At 44.8% G+C, this 16,380-nt stretch overlaps 1 protein-coding gene across 4 annotated transcripts in view; it reads left to right on the forward strand.

The window, feature by feature from the left end:
- LOC146551333 (neural cell adhesion molecule L1.1-like) overlaps positions 1-16,380 on the forward strand; it is a 47,633-nt gene that overhangs the window by 3,554 nt on the left and 27,699 nt on the right. For all 4 annotated transcript variants that reach the window (XM_085258848.1, XM_085258847.1, XM_085258849.1 and 1 more), the window contains one exon: positions 14,874-15,240. In XM_085258848.1, the coding sequence (XP_085114974.1) occupies positions 15,096-15,240 (145 nt within the window). In that variant the 5' untranslated portion in view covers positions 14,874-15,095. The remainder of the gene's footprint in view (positions 1-14,873; positions 15,241-16,380) is intronic.

A 16,380-nucleotide genomic window follows, 5' to 3' on the forward strand; every position in this document is an offset into this window, starting at 1 on the left:
TCTGTGTGCAGCGCCTCACTGCAGACGGATCGCTGAATTTTTAATGATATTAAGTTGTGCAGATGATGAAGTTTCTCTATTTCACAATCAGACCATAACCTCCCCGTCTTTTCTTCTGAAAGCCTTTCTGAGATTTTTGTTTTTACCCTCAATGAAATACATTAAATTAAATTAAATAATGTATAAAATAAAAATTAAGTACATATATATTCTTGAAATTAGGAGCAGCTCTTTTTAATTACACTGACACTCACTGTCCTCTTGTCTTAATGTCGACAACATTTATGAAACTAAGTGAACGATATCTGCAGAACATTGATTTGATTTGATTTTTGACAGAAAAACGCCCAAATTAAACCAGCTAACCCTGTGTGCGCCGCTGGTGACGTGGTGATTAAATCACTTCTTCATCGATATATTTCTGTGTTTTTGCTTTTGTATCATCCAAACATTATGACACTTTAAATTCTTTAATATAGTTTTCTATAATGACACCAACCCGTACGTTGCAGAGAGCCAGCTGATAAGAAATGATATGAAGCTGACAGCAGTTACAGAGTGTGCGAGTGCTGGGCGCTCGGTGCTGTCCAACAATGTGGCACACACTGAGCCTCCTGTGTGAGTCTTATTCATCCAGACGGAGCAAACTCGCCCACCTGACACACCTGATACAGTTAAAAGCATTTGAAATTATTCAGACAGCCTCTATCTGATCAACCTGGATTCTGAATTATGACACAAAAATGATGACGTGTTTATTCATCTACATTTACAAGATCAATATACTAATAAGAGGTTATGAAAAGGGCAAAGATATAACAAGTGGCATAAATGTGGCCCATCTGTAAACATCTGTCACAGTTTCCAGGCTGGGAGCAAACATTTACCGAAGCGTTGATCCAGACGTGTGATCTTTGGAGTGTTTGAGGTAAAAATGATATCATCAGTTTTACAGATATGGGTAAAGACTCTTCACACATCAAAAAATTAAACTTTACGCAACATTTCTGAAAATAATATCAACGTAAACTCTGTGGCAGTTTCTCCACAACTTTTTGTGACTTTTTATAAATAAATATTGTCACATAAATATTCTCCATTAATCGTTTTCTGACGTCCCGAGCAGCATTTAGCAGCTCTGCATGCAGAACATGTCAGAGGAACGATGCGGTTGTTTAGCGGAGACTGTTTAAACCTGTTTAAAAGCGCTCTGACTGAAGTTGTTACTGAGAGTAATTCTGGGCCCTCGGGCAAGCCTCGGTGTCTACATCCCTACGTTAGCATGCAGACTGGGAGGACAACCTGAATTTGTCTTGTCCCAGCAGGTCTATCAAGTGGATCAAAGAATGAGCAGTTTGGACTAAAAGGTTTCAGCCGCAGGTCCGCAGGTCAGATGGAGGTCTGGGTTCAGAAAATAAGATTAGTCTGAATTTAGCTCTTTCTCAGTTCCTCTGTCCGTCTTTGCTCCGAGTGTCGTCTGTGATTCTCTTTGTGGCATTTCTCATCCATCTTCATCCATCTCGCTCTCACGCCCCCGCTCCCTCCCCCTCGAAACATCTTTCCTCTCTTTTGACCTTTCGTTCTTCCACATCGCCTTTTTTCCATTTTACCCTCAACAAATGAGGTCTTTGTGTTTAGAAATTAAGGAATGCCCTTAACACCCCCCTCCCATCTTTTCCTCCTTCCTTTTTCGAGTGTGTGTGGAGATTGGGGGGTGCGTCCATTAGCCCGGATTAGAGCCTGTAGGCAGGTTTTAACAGCCCCTCTGTGTTTGGGGCTTTAATCTCTTCAGAAGCAGCTAATCTGACTTCACTGGCTTTAACACACACACACACACACACACACACACACACACACACACACACACACACACACACTCTCACACTCACACACACATACAGTGGAGTAAATGCGTCTGTTTTTGTGGGCAGTGTAGCTGATCCATGACAAGAGTCCATTCATGGCGTGACCACCAGCACAGAGACTCTATCAGACAAATATCAGACAAACAATATGATCAGTGACTCGGTGGACCAAAGGTCACATGACATACAGTCTCCTGACCAGAAGATGAGCAATACGAGACATAAATCTGATGCTTCTCACCAACCAGCAAAACTGGTTTGATCAAAGGATAATTTTTACCATATATTTCCTGTCGTGTATCTTCTGTGGTGATGGTGCATGAGCCTCAGACTGCACTCGCTCGCATCACTAAACATTAGTTTTTTCTAATGTCAGAGCTTTAAATGGTCATAAAGAACAAACATCCATTTGTGTTCAAAACTTCTCTTTAAAAAGTGAAACTTGAGTTTCAGGAAGCGTAAAGTGTGACTCATACAAAGCTGATATAGTCGAGAACAGGACGCCTCGTTTTTTGGTTTTTAGCGTTTTTTCATTTTTTTTATTTGATAATAAACTGAATGTTTGGGAGATTTCGGGGAAAAAGGTTTAAAAACATCATCTCAGGCACTTTTTCAGTTTTCTAAAAAAGTTTTCTAAAAGAAATAATAAAATCCCCAAATAGTCTAATCAGAAACAGAAGAAAAACTCGAGTGGTCTAAAACGCGTTCATTTGTCCGTTCCCTTAATCTTTATGACACTGAGTGGAGCTCAGACTCTGTCCTGTGTTCATTTTGCTCACAGATGAGTCTGTTTCACTAAAACAAAGAGTGACTCATTCAAAGCCAGTAAACACTGATCAGTCACACCTGCTGTGACCTCTTTCACACTCCACCGCAAAAAAGAGGAAAACCTAATATTCATATCCGTGGTTTGCTAATGCTGGTGTGGAGAGATTTTATAGACCACAGTGACCTACAGGAAATAAAGAGGAGTGAGGTCATCGGCCACTTTGTTGCCCAAAGAGAAGCTCGCCTGTGCGTTAGGAAACCACAGCATCCAGGCTCTGCTCCGCTTTTTTTCTGCTTAATGTCGTTCTTACTTGTTCCAAGTGAAACGTTTGGATCGTTCTAAAGATAAATATGTTCAGTGGGGATAAACTGAGCCGTCATATCGTCTTCATTTCCCCAGAATTCACTGTTAGGTGGTTTCAGTCACCAACATGCTTCATGATGGAGAAATGTCTGATTGGTTCATCACTGCCCTTAAGTAAAAGTTCATCTTTGTGGCACGCAAATGTTATCTTTAGCATTTGTCTGATTTTTCTGATATTCGACTCACAATTGAATAATCAAGAAAATAATTCCAAAGTTAATAAGTGATGAAAATAATCCTCATGTCTGATTAAATCTCAGCGTCCGTGTCATCCCACAGCTGCAGAATTATCTCGTTTAATCCACGATTATCTTTGCATAATTTAACATTTCTTTGCATTTTTGAGTTTAATCCTGTTGCACCTCCAGTCGCCGAGTACTCGAAATAAAGCTTTTCAGTTTAAGAGATGAGCGCTCAGGAAGAGGAAATATGTTTCTCGATACTTTAGTATGTTCTGCATTATTTCAGCTCCTGCTGCTTTTCTTTTATCTCCTCATACCTGCAGCGACGGCAGAACTTTTTCCTGGGCTCACCATCTGCCATCTGTCACCTTATTTGTGCTATATTTGTGCGTGTGTGTGTGTGTGTGTGTGTGTGTGTGTGTGTGTGTGTGTGTGTGTGTGCACTTTAAGAACCTGCACAAAAGGAGGGAATAAGCTTCCCAAAAGCTGGACGGCTGCTTTAAAACTGCAGACCACTCGTGTTGAGCAGAGGAGACGCGAGTGGGAACTGAGACAATGGGAAGAGAAACTGTGTGTGTCTGTGTGTGTGTCTGTGTGTGACTGAGAGAGAGAGGGGTGAGTTGAGGCGATGTAGGGAGTGGCACCGGAGAGAAAGCGAGGGAGAGGTGTGGAGGGATGGAGTGGGGGATGGGAGAAAAGAAGGAGGGGCAGTGTTGGGGGATGGGAAAAGAGGAAATATTGCTGTGTGCTGCTGGAGTCAGGGGGTTACCATGGCAATGGGAGAATGACGGAAAGGGATGGGAAAGACTGCCAATACACACACACACACACACACACACACAAGTGCGTGCACAAACCAAATTGACATTTTTCTGTCTGATTAAATAAAGAGATTTACGTCAAATCTCCTTTTAATTTAAAGCTTCCTTCCTGCGTGCTCAGGGTGGGGCGAGCAGAGACAAACGATGCTGCAGAGGGAGGAAGAAGAGGAGAAGATAAAGACCGAGGCTCTGAGAGGAAATGCGATCTCCCACCTGGGAGGGGTGTAGCTGGGAGCCGGAGAGATGTGACGGTAGACGCTGATAAGTTAAAGTTATTAACTTACTGGCACATCAGTAAAGTTCAACCGGACTCAAAAAGAAGCAAAAATGAAATAATTGTGAACCAAACAGTGTGTTAAACTCACTTTTACTGTCTGTGTGCAAACAGGCTGTAACGTCTGTGACTCGCTGCTGTTTTCACACATGATCTGCATCCCTGACACAGACGTGTTGGGGAGACACGTGATCCAGTGCAACCATCACTGCAGTCTCCTTATCTATTTTGCCTGATGTGTAAAAGCAGCACGTGTATAATTTAACCAGCGTTATACTCTTAGCACCACCTTTTCCGTCCTTGCATCTATAATGACTCTGATGAACCTGCTAACTCACTCGCTTGCTAAATGAACAGCTAATGTAATTTAGTTTAATTTTAGTTTCATAATGAAGTTTTTATTTGAACCAAGTGGCTAATAATCAAGTGAAGGTTGTAGCTGTTTGTGTGAAATATCTGTGAAAGAAATGCAAACCCAGACTAAGCTTGCAGAAATCCTTCATCTTTGTTAAAGAAACTCGTCCGTTCGTGTTCTGTGTGACTTCATCTCCGCGCTTCAAACGAATTCACCTTTGTCTCGTCGATGCTCCCGAGCACCTGCTGGCTGTGACCTCACACCTCGCACATCAACAGGATGAGGTTATTATGTTGAGACAAAATCAAAGCCCGGCGTAGCGCCTTTTACCTGCCAGGAGGGATTAGGTGTGATGTGTCTGCGGCTGCTGTGAGTCTGAGCTCTCAGTGGATCATCAGCCGTGAAGAAGAAAGATCCAGAGTCAGAAGAGCCGCTGGCTCGCTGTGGTGTAAGTGGGTGGGAGTGCGTGGGAGGATGTGGTGGAAACAAGAGAGGATGTGTGTGGGACCACTGAGGATAATGTGTGTGTGTTGGTGAGAACATTTAAGTGGAGCTTATCTCCATAATGTGGATTCATTTTCTGTTTCGCCTTGGGCCTCACAAAGTTTTACAGCCATGCTTTCGATCTTTACACACAAACCTCTGTGATCTCAGTCGTTGCTGGGATTCATATTTTCATGCATACACCATGAACTCACTGCTTCCCTGAGCTCCACGAGCGCTACTTTCAGCTCGTTTGTTCAGCTCAGTGTTCTCGCTGTTTTGGCCACAGGCAGCCGTGTCCAACGATAAACCCAGGTACGCTACCTGTACAGCAGACGGACTAGCCTGTGGGAGCATTAGCAGCTAAAGACTCGAGCTGGTGGTTAGATATGCTCACTCCTCCTGAACCAGCTACTGTGCGTCACAGCTGCTGTGATGGAGAGCATGAGTTAGCGTGAGTCAGGTCTGTCAGGTCTCATAAACCTGTGAAGCACCCGCTGGCATCACACACTGTTGGGAAGGAGAACATTTTAACCCAATTCCCGCCTCTTCCTAACCCTAACACGGACGTTTATAAAGTCCGATTCGATCTGAAACCCAAGTAATGAATCCTCCAATGAAAACAAAGCAAAGCGAGGAAAACGTGAAGGTTCAAAGGTCGACGTGAGGCAAACGTGCAATCAGACGCTGACGTTACCTAAAGTCCTGGAGCAGGTCAGGATCTGTGCTGCTGGCAGTCACAGCTGTAGCTCGGTGGTGTCTGAGCCGATGATGTCACTGAGGCGTTTCCTCTGTCGGCCATGTTTTTATCGCCTCTTTCTAGAATGAAACCAGAGAAGAAGTGGGAGAGCGGTCTTTGCTGATCTCACAGCTCTCAGTTAAGTGTGCCCGTCACACGCGTGACACATGATCATGTGAGGTATTGATTGACGTCGCAGCTGAGCCGAGGGCCGAGGCCGCACGCCGCCGATTCCATGTTTTAATCCAGGATGTGTGAAAATGATTAGATCAGATTAACCAGAGAGGTTGTTGAATCAGAGGATGTAACATCCCTCGCTCGGACGACCTGTTTCGTGTTAACATGTTTCAGACTTCTTCTCTCAAACACATGAACAGTACTGCTGCCTCCTCACTTTCATTTCTTCTTCTCCTTCTTTATAGTGTTTGTTGGCTGTTGGCAAACAGTAAAATGGTGCATTACCGCCACCACTTACTTTGATTTGGGTGGAGGCAGTGATAGATGTGTGGCCATGGGTGTTGTATACACCGCCCCGAGCGCTCTGTCACACTGTGGCCTCTCACAGCTGGCGCCACTCACCCCTCAGCTAAATCTAATGGACTCCAGCGGGGCCGGGAAGCCACCCAGCGCGGGAGCCGTTGTTTATCCAGGAGCATACCGTCACTAATGAGCAATTTATTCGTGCCTGTGTCGCTTCGTTTGCCTTCGTGGAGAGAAACGCAAATCATAAACAAACGTGCCGGCTTTGTGTCTGCCGGAGTGTGTGCGTGGGAGGGTGGGCTGTTGGAGGAGGGCGGAGGTAATCCAGAGGTGACTAAACAATGTCACACCAATAAGAGCTCATTTGAATGTGAAAAGCGTCGGGCTGAGCTCCGGGACCGACTCCCCACATCCCATCTGAAAGGCAAATACACAGAAATAACACAACGGAGCTGTGTGACAGACGCGCATGTCTTCAGATGCTTCGTCAATTAAGTGATTAGTCAGAAATAATCAGGAACTTTTGATAACCAGCTTTTCATTCAACAAACACAAACGTTCGCTGCTTTTTCTGCCTCTGCAGGACAACAAGCCGTGCTTCAGGACTGACAGCCTGGTGTGTCTAACATTTGTTTAGTGAAATACTTAAAGCCTAGAATCAAAAATATGTTCATACTCTTGCCTGTAACCCTGTTTTTCGGGTGGGCTGCCCAATTCTGAGGAGATGTTTGTTTCCCTTTAAGTCTGAAACGTCTCGTTCCAGAAACATGAAGCAGTTATTCATGAAAATCCTCTAACGTTGCTGTCAAAGAGGACTGTTCTCTATCATCAGGGGTCTCAAACTCCAGACCTCGAGTGTCCTGCAGGTTTTAGATCTCACCCTGGGTCAACACACCTGAATCACATGACCAGTTCATTACCAGGCCTCTGGAGAACTTCAGACATGTTGAGGAGGTCATTTAGCCGTTTAAATCAGCTGTGAAGTATCGAGGACACATCTAAACCCTGCAGGACTCCGGCCCTCTTGGCCTGGAGTTCAACAACCCTGATATACATCTACCGGTACTACCTGAAGGAAGCTCAGCCAAGGCGGACGTTCACGTCGTGCCACAGACGGGGGCTGGGCAGCACACTGATACTGTCCGTGTCGACACTAAAGAAAACATTACGTTTGTAGATTTTTGAGGGGCAGGGTCATGAGCTGAACATTTCTCTCTCTGATTGTTTTGTTTCAGGTTTTATTCTTTGTTATTATTGTTTAATTTATTTATTTGATTAAAATCAGGAGGAGGCAGAAATCACCTTTCTGTTTTGTAAACATCAGCCTTCATTTTAAATGCTTCACCTCAGCCCATGAGCCCTCAGCCCCTTAGGTTACAAATTATACTAAAAAATAATTGGTTCATATGAACTTTGACCTTTGAGCTCTGCACAGTCAGCAAAGTTGGTGGGATTTCTCCTTGGGGATCAAGATGAAGGCACTCCATCAGAGCCTGGACTGACAGACTGAGCCTGGCTAAAACATTTCACCCAGAAATCACAACCTTGTTTTTTCAAAGCCTACGGTGTCTCCATTAACGGGGGGGTGGATGCTTCTGCCTTTGCTGCAGCGTGGTTCTTTCATGGTGGAGGCTGATAAGGCAGGAGAGTTTTCATGGTGAAGCATCGCCTGGAGCTGTTTTACAGGCATGTCGCTGGTGTGGAGGCAGAAAGAGGATCCATACAAACAGAATGGCAGAACAAAAGTAATGAAGGAGGAAAAGCTGCAAACAGAGAGGAAAAACAAAGCAAAGACAGAAGAAGACGGCGGGTGGTGGGAGGCCTGTCAGCGGAGGAGCTTTGTAGTCGGTCAGAAACCTCCTCGTGATTATTGAGTTATTCATCTCTCCACTTCCACGGGGAAATCCCAGTCTGCTAAAATGTGAACACAAAGACAGCTTAACACTGACGTGTGTGTGTGTTGCTACATCCTTCGAGTTGAGGTCATCCCTGTAAATGACAGAGCTGATGGTGACATCATCTGTGCATCATAAAGCTGACAAATGCACAGCAGCTGAGTCATGACTGACAGGAAGAAAAACACTTCATGTTTCAGAAATCATTTAAACACTTGGGTTCAGTTTTTTCTACTCTTGGATCTGTATGATGTCATAAACAGGGGACAACCCTATTATGTTCTGGCACAGAGCCAATCAGAACGAAGTGATCTGAAAGGGGGAGGAGCTACAACAGATCCTCCACCTTTCCCTCTGAGGATGAACTGAGCGAGGCCTGCTATAAGACTGATCAATGTGATTAGTGTGAACTGTGACTCAGAGCTATAGAGTAAAAATATGCAGCTGAAAACAGTCATAGTTTCGTCACTGATGCTGATTTGAATCTGTTTCGGTGGCTGTCACCGCACACAGTGTGAAACATTAGCACATCAAGAAAATGAAGCCAGTGGAGATGGGCCTTAAATTTGGTCTGCAGGCCTCAGGTGGTGTTACCTGTGGCTGTGAGCTCAGGGAACACTGACCTGATGAGTTTGAGGTCTGAGTCGCTCTTTCTGGCTCTTATTAAAGTTTGCTTGGTCAGACCTGGCCGTCCTCGTCCCATCAGTTTGTTGCTTGTCTTAAAAAAGATGGTGGAGGTGAAAACAACGGCTCCCGGGCCTGGCAGATCCCCATCTACTAAACAGAAGTGAAGAAGTTAAAGAATTGAAAAGGGGAGTAAGGGTGGGGAACGCAAACGAGAACGAACAGCTCGTGGAACTGAGGGAACATCACTTTCAGATCTCTCTTTTTTTCCCAGTAACATATTTTTTCTTTTCTTTTAATTTGTTGTAATTTTCAGCAAATCTGTTTGTGCTCTGCATGTTGGGAAAGAGAGAAATGACCTCTCTGCTCACTCAGTCACAAAGGGTTTTGTGGAAGTGCCTGCCACACTCGGTGCTCATCGTCTACCGAAGGACATTTGCACTTGAGTACTTTGTGCCTGGTTGCATGTGAAGAAACTTTACAAATCTGTAATCTGTTAAGCTGCTTGGAGAAGAGCCAAAGCCTCTTCATGAGAAATGTTGAGTCACTGCGGTTCAGAGGAATAAACCCACATACTGACTGTCACATCTGCTCTGCACCAACATCTAAAGATCAGATTAAACTAAAGTCATCAGATGACCTTTTTGCACTTATTCAATTAAAAAATGACTTGTTGTTGTACACTGATGTCACAGACGGCCATTACAGGAAGAGAGCAGTGCAGAAATGTCAATTAGGAAAGAGTTTATTTTAAATTAAACAAGCAATTTAAAATGTTTCTTAATTTATGGTGTGTGCAGTCAGTACTGTCAATGCTGAATGCAATGGGATTTAGTGCAAGACAATAAACCAAGGAGCAAACAAAGTCCAAAAGAGGAGCTCAAAGAGGAGCTCTAAGGACTTTTCTAGAGCACTGGATGCTGGGCTCAGGTGTTACCAGTGATGCTGAGTGTTAACAAGCCACGCCTCCTCTCTAACACCTGCAGAAAGGAGCTGTCACGCAGACAAGAGGAAAGTAGAGCAAGTTGTAAAAAGTGATCTTCTTAAAGTAAAGCCAGCTCCAAATGTTTTGGCTTTGACTCTACTAAAGTAGCTTTGATTGAAAATTCAAAATAATCTTTCTTTATCTTATACAGAGCCTCAGTTCATCCTAACCCCCTAACCCTAACCCTTTTAGCTCCTCCCCCTTTGAGTCAAATTTCTTCTGATTGGGTACAACCCATTAAAAGTAAGAGGCCTGAAGAGCAGGCGGGTCCACTGTGCCTGAGATGACCATATATCAAACTTCAGCTGTACAGTTATAACATGCAAGTCTATGGGACGGACTCACAGCTGGAGTCTGCCTCCAGTGGCTGTTAAAGGAACTGCAGCTTGAATTTGGTTCATTTTTTCAGTCTTCAGGTTTCCTCTCAGATGCTAACAGGAAGTTTACCCACACTTTGACAAATAATTATGACAGAAGAATCTAAAGATTCAAAATGCTTTGTAGCGTTTTGTGATGTGTGTGGAGTTTTAGAGTCTGCTGTGGACATTTCAAAAAAATCCAGTTTTCGGTTCCTGACATTGACGTTTGTGTTGATGCTGTTACACTAGGTTTAGATTAAATTATGGAAAGTTCGTATGCTGATTATTTTTTTCATTCTTCATTCAAGATAGTGATCCTTACCTCACCTTTAGAAGATAACATTTTCTGCGAGGCAGATTTGTTCATTAACAGCTTTCTTTGTAATCCGGGTGCATTATGCTTCATTAAAAACATATTTGCTTTTGCACATGAACAGTATATAAATGTCATTTCTCAGAGAAAGGATGTCTGATACATATCATCCCCCCTGCTATTCACACAGAGACAGCAGCACGTTTAACTCAGTGGTGCTTCATTAAAATGACACTTCATCACATATTCATGAGGACTGATGTGAAGGACATCAGCAGCTCGATCTGCAGACTGTCGCACACACTTAGCAGAGTTCACCTATAGACTGTCTGCTCTGTGGTCTGTGTGTGTGTGTGTGTGTGTGTGTGTGTGTGTGTGTGTGGATGGAGTAGTAAATGTGAGATGTGTAATGAATAATGAATTTAGGGTGAATTTAGGTCATGCGGGCGAATAGGAGGGACAACATGGGAATAGCTCTTTCTTTCCTCATCTCCGTACACCTGTGTGTGTGTGTGTGTGTGTGTGTGTTTCGTGCAGACTAAAAGGGAAGTACCCTCTCCTCCCAGCATTTGCTTAATCTCTCTATCCACACGTCCCTGTTCTTTCCTCCAGATCGGAATCTATCAATGAATTAATTTCTCGCTCTGTCGCTCTCCATCCGTCCACCTGCATCGCCTCCCTTTGACTCTCCGATCCCCTCCCACCTCCCCACAGACTGCTCCACCTGCACCCGCCCCGTCTCCCCTCCTCCCCTCAGGCTTCCCTGTGGACGGGCGGGTCCACCTGCCTCTGCCTTTTGAAGCCCTTCAGGTTCTCTGGGATGGCTCAGGACCCTGAAGAAGCCGAGGGGGGCCGCAGAGAGGAAATTGGTACAGTATGTTTAATATTAACCGGCACAGAACGGAAACATGGCTGCCCACAGGGCATGAACTGCCTCTTTACTGCGGTCTGCGAGATTAACAGCAGCTATTAAAATGTCCTGTTTGGGCTTTCAGTCATTAAACATTTTCATTCTTGAGAGTGAGCACTCAGCTGGCAACCCAACACTCAGACTGGGGTCTGGTAATCTCTGTAACATATGTAAGATATGACTATAGGAAGAATATACAGAGACCAAAAGCTTTCTATTTATTTATTCCTGCGGTGTCCGCGTTGCTGCTGTAACAGTGTGAATTTGCCAACACTGCAACTAATAAACTTCTCTTAAATCAAAGAAAATGTCCATCCCAGTTTGTGAGAGCTCCACGTCAGAAGAAAACTTTAACACTTTTAGTTTTCTGTGGAAAAAACAGCAAATAATAAAATTTTTGGAGCTTAACTTTTGCTTTATCACCATAAAACCTGCAAAGTCCCCTCCTGCCTGATACATTCATGTCTGCAGCTGATATACAGTTGTGATCAAATGTGTGGTATGTTGTGTTTTCTTAAATCTAAGACTGCGCCGTGAACACGCAGGGCGCCGAAACTTGCAGCATTAATCAGATCTGAAACTCTTCCTCCTCGTCCTTCCTCTCTAAATCCTAAATGGACTTCCTGTGCTCTCACGGCTGATTTAATTCAAGTGGTCATAATGTGTCAAATTTCCAGGATAACAAAGAATCGGTGAGAGGCGAACAACACGGTGCGTTTAATGTCATTGTGCACCGGCAACAGCAACTCAACGAGCTTCCTGTCAGCAGAGGTCAAGCAGCTCTAAGCTGCAGCCTCAATAAAGACTCAGAGTGTGTGAAGGAGGCGACCCTCCATCAGGCGCCTTTAGATTAAGACTTGATTCATTAACGAGCTCCGCCCCCTCCTTAAGTCAGTGCCAGCAGGAGCACCATGAATATTTAAATGAAGAAAGTCTCTGTGGATGATCATGGATTTCTGTTTTTTTAAAACCTCCATGCTGAGGACGAGGCTGCTGTTATTAAAGGAAGTGGAGCATGCTGGGATGTTTTCTTCACCCGTCATTTATTACGTCTGTTTCATTTTTCTGTCTGAGCTCGTTACATCATTAGACCCACCCCCACCCCCATCAGTGACGAAATGACAAACACACACACACACGCACGCACACACACACGCACACGCACACACACACACACGCACACGCACACGCACACACACGCACACACACACACGCACACACGCACGCACACACGCACACACACACACACGCACACACACACACACACAGGCTCTCACACACCTTCTGTCCCGCTGTGCCATTTGGCTCATGTATTTTGAAAATACGCCCGGCAGGTAACAGCAGCAGCCCGACAGGCGGGAGCAGGTGTGTGTGTGTGTGTGTGTGTGTGTGTGTGTGTGTGTGTGTGTGTGTGTGTGTGTGTGTTTAAGTGACCGTGACGCAGGGCAGATGTGAGTGTGTGTGTGTAATCATGAGTGATAACAATGAAAAACTAGAAGAATAAGACTCTGACAGTCATAGGAACTGAACGGGGGTCACGTCTGTGTCCTCTCTGTGTTTGTGGAGGTGCTCAGAAACACCTGGATCCTCACAAAGAGACAGTGTGTGTGTGTGTGTTTGTGTGTGTGCTGGGGACAGGTTGTGTAATTATGAGATGTTGGAGGGGGTCTACATTAGCCAGCTGTCACTCCTCGCCCCTCACCCCATGTGTGTGCTTTAAGAGAAGCCTCGGAGACGGGCCTTGGCGGAGGACTGCTGGTGGTTACACTCACAGATTGATAAGTTATGACACCTCCTGTAACCTCCTCTGCCCTCCCTGTCTGTTAGTATTCTCACTCCGGTGTGTCAGCGTGGAGTCGGTACAGTCGGAGCATCTTTAAGCTGCTGCAGCATCACACCAGGCATAAAGTCAGTGTATAAAAACTTGTATTTCCATAATTGTCCACTGAGGGAGTGAATGAGGGAGGACAGTCATCCAGACCCAGGGCACTGTTCATCTGCAATATGTCATCCATCAGTGCAATTAGACACTGACAGCAACACTGGCTCTATTCGATTCTTTGTATTCATCTTCCATGAGCGATGCGTCCTCTCAGCTCTCTGGTGAAAACGACATTTCATCTGCGCGTTGGAGTGACATGAACTCTTGGACAATCTATCTTACTGTCTTCTTATGACTCCAGGTTGTTATTTACAGTTATTTCTTCTAACTTCCTGTCTTTTAAAAAATTACATAAAGTTGTGAAAAGAATCTAAAGAGGCAACTGACTTTATATTCAACGCATCTCTGTACTGTGTCAAAGGGATATTAAGTCAAGTTAGGTGCAGGCTGTACTTCAGTGTTGAATTGAATCAGGAAAGTTATAAGAACCTATTTGCTTTAATAATCCTGGTTAAAGGCAGAGCCTCCTGAACAGATATAAAAACATACCCAAAGATAAAATGCTGCCCCCGGTGGTGAAAGTCTCACGACGCGTTACAAAATGCTTGTTTGGGATTTGTCCTTGTTAGCAAACAAACAAACTGATTCATGCAAATGCAAAAACTGCACAATGAGCTTTTTTATACCAAATACCAAATAAATCAGGAGCATTTACAGTAATTTTCCTGGAGGCATGAATGGTTTGGAGTGGAGGAAACACTGTTTCAGGCTTTAGCATGAAAACCTGTCACAGATGTTTGGCTCATTCGAGGGATCTCCCTCAGTTTCTTTCATTTTTTGCTTGATCAAAGTATTCCCATACATGGAGCCGCAGCCTGATTTCATGGCTTTGAAGTGGCACAATCGGCTATTTTTAGCCTGGCTGTTAGTTTCAGCTGATCAGCTCGCAGAGGAGGAGCGCGTAATCCCCAACTTCAAGTACAAACAAGAATGTGGCCAAACTCGGAGCGCTGAGGGTTCTTCTTTTGGCCTTCATGTCGAGGCAGCAAAGAAAGCCTGATCCATCTGTGTCTGCTTTCACCCCCCGACACCCCTGCTGTCACGGGTCAGTGTTCAGTCACCAGGCAGGGACAAAGGAGGAGATGTTGAGATGAATGGAAATGCGGCGAGTGTGGCAGAAACACACACACACACTCAATCTCTCTTTGTAATGTCATTAGTGGAGAAGCTGCTTCCTGCTGCTTTGATCTGATCTTGACTTTATCGAGGTGACCCGGTATTGTCTGTTCTTTATCTCAGATTTTTGTGGATTCTGTACTAAATTCAAACCCAAAGTGAATTTAAATCTTAGAATTTATTCTCAACGTCACAGATGTGCCGTGGATTCATCGTGATGTGATTTTGGGTCAAACTTTCCCCCCTCTGGAATACATTAATATTTGTCTTCTGTTGATTTATGTTTTGGTCAAATTAACCATGTCTTTGCTTCTTTCCCCTCCCCTCCTCCCCTCCTCTTCTCCTCCCCTCTTATCCCTCTTTGTTCTCGGGGTCACCCCCCCCCCCTCCCCCCACAGCCAGCTCCTGAAGAAGCGTTTGTGGAGCTGACGGAGTTGGGCTGTAAAGGAAACAGACACACCCACCAACTTACTGCTGTTTACTCCTCTCAGCTCTCCCTCAGCTCCGGGCGGTCCCTGGAGTGTGTGTCTGCCTTGGTGTGCGTGGGTGTGTGTGTGTGTTTCTTTATGTGTTGATGAGTGTGTGGGTGTCTTGCATCACTTTTGATGGGACATTGAAAGATGTGTGTGTCACAGAGTCGGTGGATGGGCTGTAGGGGGATGTGCTCCCCCGCCCTCCCGCTGCTCCTCCTCCTCCTGCTCCCTCTGTCCTTCCTCTCCTCCACGCCTCCGTTTGCTCAAGGAGCCATCCACATCCCCGAAAGCTGTGAGTACTCCCTCCTCCACTGCACACATCACACACTCGAAACACTGGAAAGTGTTTGTTTTTTCATTTCCAGTAAATATTTCCAAACCATTTCCTCAGAATTAACAGGGCTGGGAAGTATGAGGGAGAATTTCCACATTTGGCTTCTCTAATCATATCATTACTCTTTGAAATTAAGTATCAGGTCAGTAGATTTCTGCTGTAGCCACCAACTTGAATTATTTCATAGGCATCAGGGGAGGAGTCTAAACTACCCACAAGCCTCTGATGCAGCGCTGTGGAGAAGAACCAGAACTATGGATTTCTTTTTTCTTTAGCCTTTGTCAAGACGTAACGTTCAACATTTGATGCGTTTGGTTGAAATGTTCGCAGAGACGTCAGGTCAGTTCAGGTTATTTATGTTGCTCCAACTCACAAGAACAGTTACTTCAAGACAGTTTAGACTCCAAAGACCCCACAGTATGCTGTGAAAATCAACCCCTCCCCATACGATCAGCACATTGTGACAGTGGGAAGGAAAAACTCCTTTTTAACAGGAAAAAACTTCCTGTAGAACCATCAGTTGTGGAGTGAGGGGTGACAGAAGAAGAGAGAAAAAGAAAGCACCGGGAGACATCGTCTGTGAGATCATAGAGCTCTGCAGTAGCCACAAACTCTCCTTCAGGGTTGTCTCCTCGAGCACCTCTGGACCAAAGCTCACTCTGACCACTGCGACGTCACCACAGACCTCAGACTCCAACAAAAAGCTGTTCGCCTTTCAGGCATCTGAGGAAAAACCTTTGATGGAACTGACCAGAAACGTGACGTGTGCTGATAGGGGGCCATTTAAAGGTGGATCCTTTGGTTCCTGCACAGTAAAGTTCAGTAAAGCTCTGGTGCTGTGTTTATTCCTGTCAGATATGGAACTTTCGAACACATCTAAGCACAAATATAAATCCAAACAATCAGGTTAGAATAACCTCTGGTCCTGGAGATAAAGGTCAAAGGTCAGCAGGCTTATCACACTCCTAGAGGAGAGGAGGGGAAGCGGGAGTCAGAGGAGGAATCAGGTTCAGTCTGACCTTCGGTAAACGATCTTCTTTCTGGGTGTGGCAGGAGAGGAAGAAGAGAAGGATAGGAGGAGGAGGAGGAGGAGAACGA

This window comes from Mchenga conophoros, linkage group LG20, assembly GCF_057382185.1.
Source record: "Mchenga conophoros isolate Kocher_MC1m ecotype Shallow Benthic linkage group LG20, M_conophoros_male_GT1.1, whole genome shotgun sequence".
NCBI classification, from domain to species: Eukaryota; Metazoa; Chordata; class Actinopteri; order Cichliformes; family Cichlidae; genus Mchenga; species Mchenga conophoros.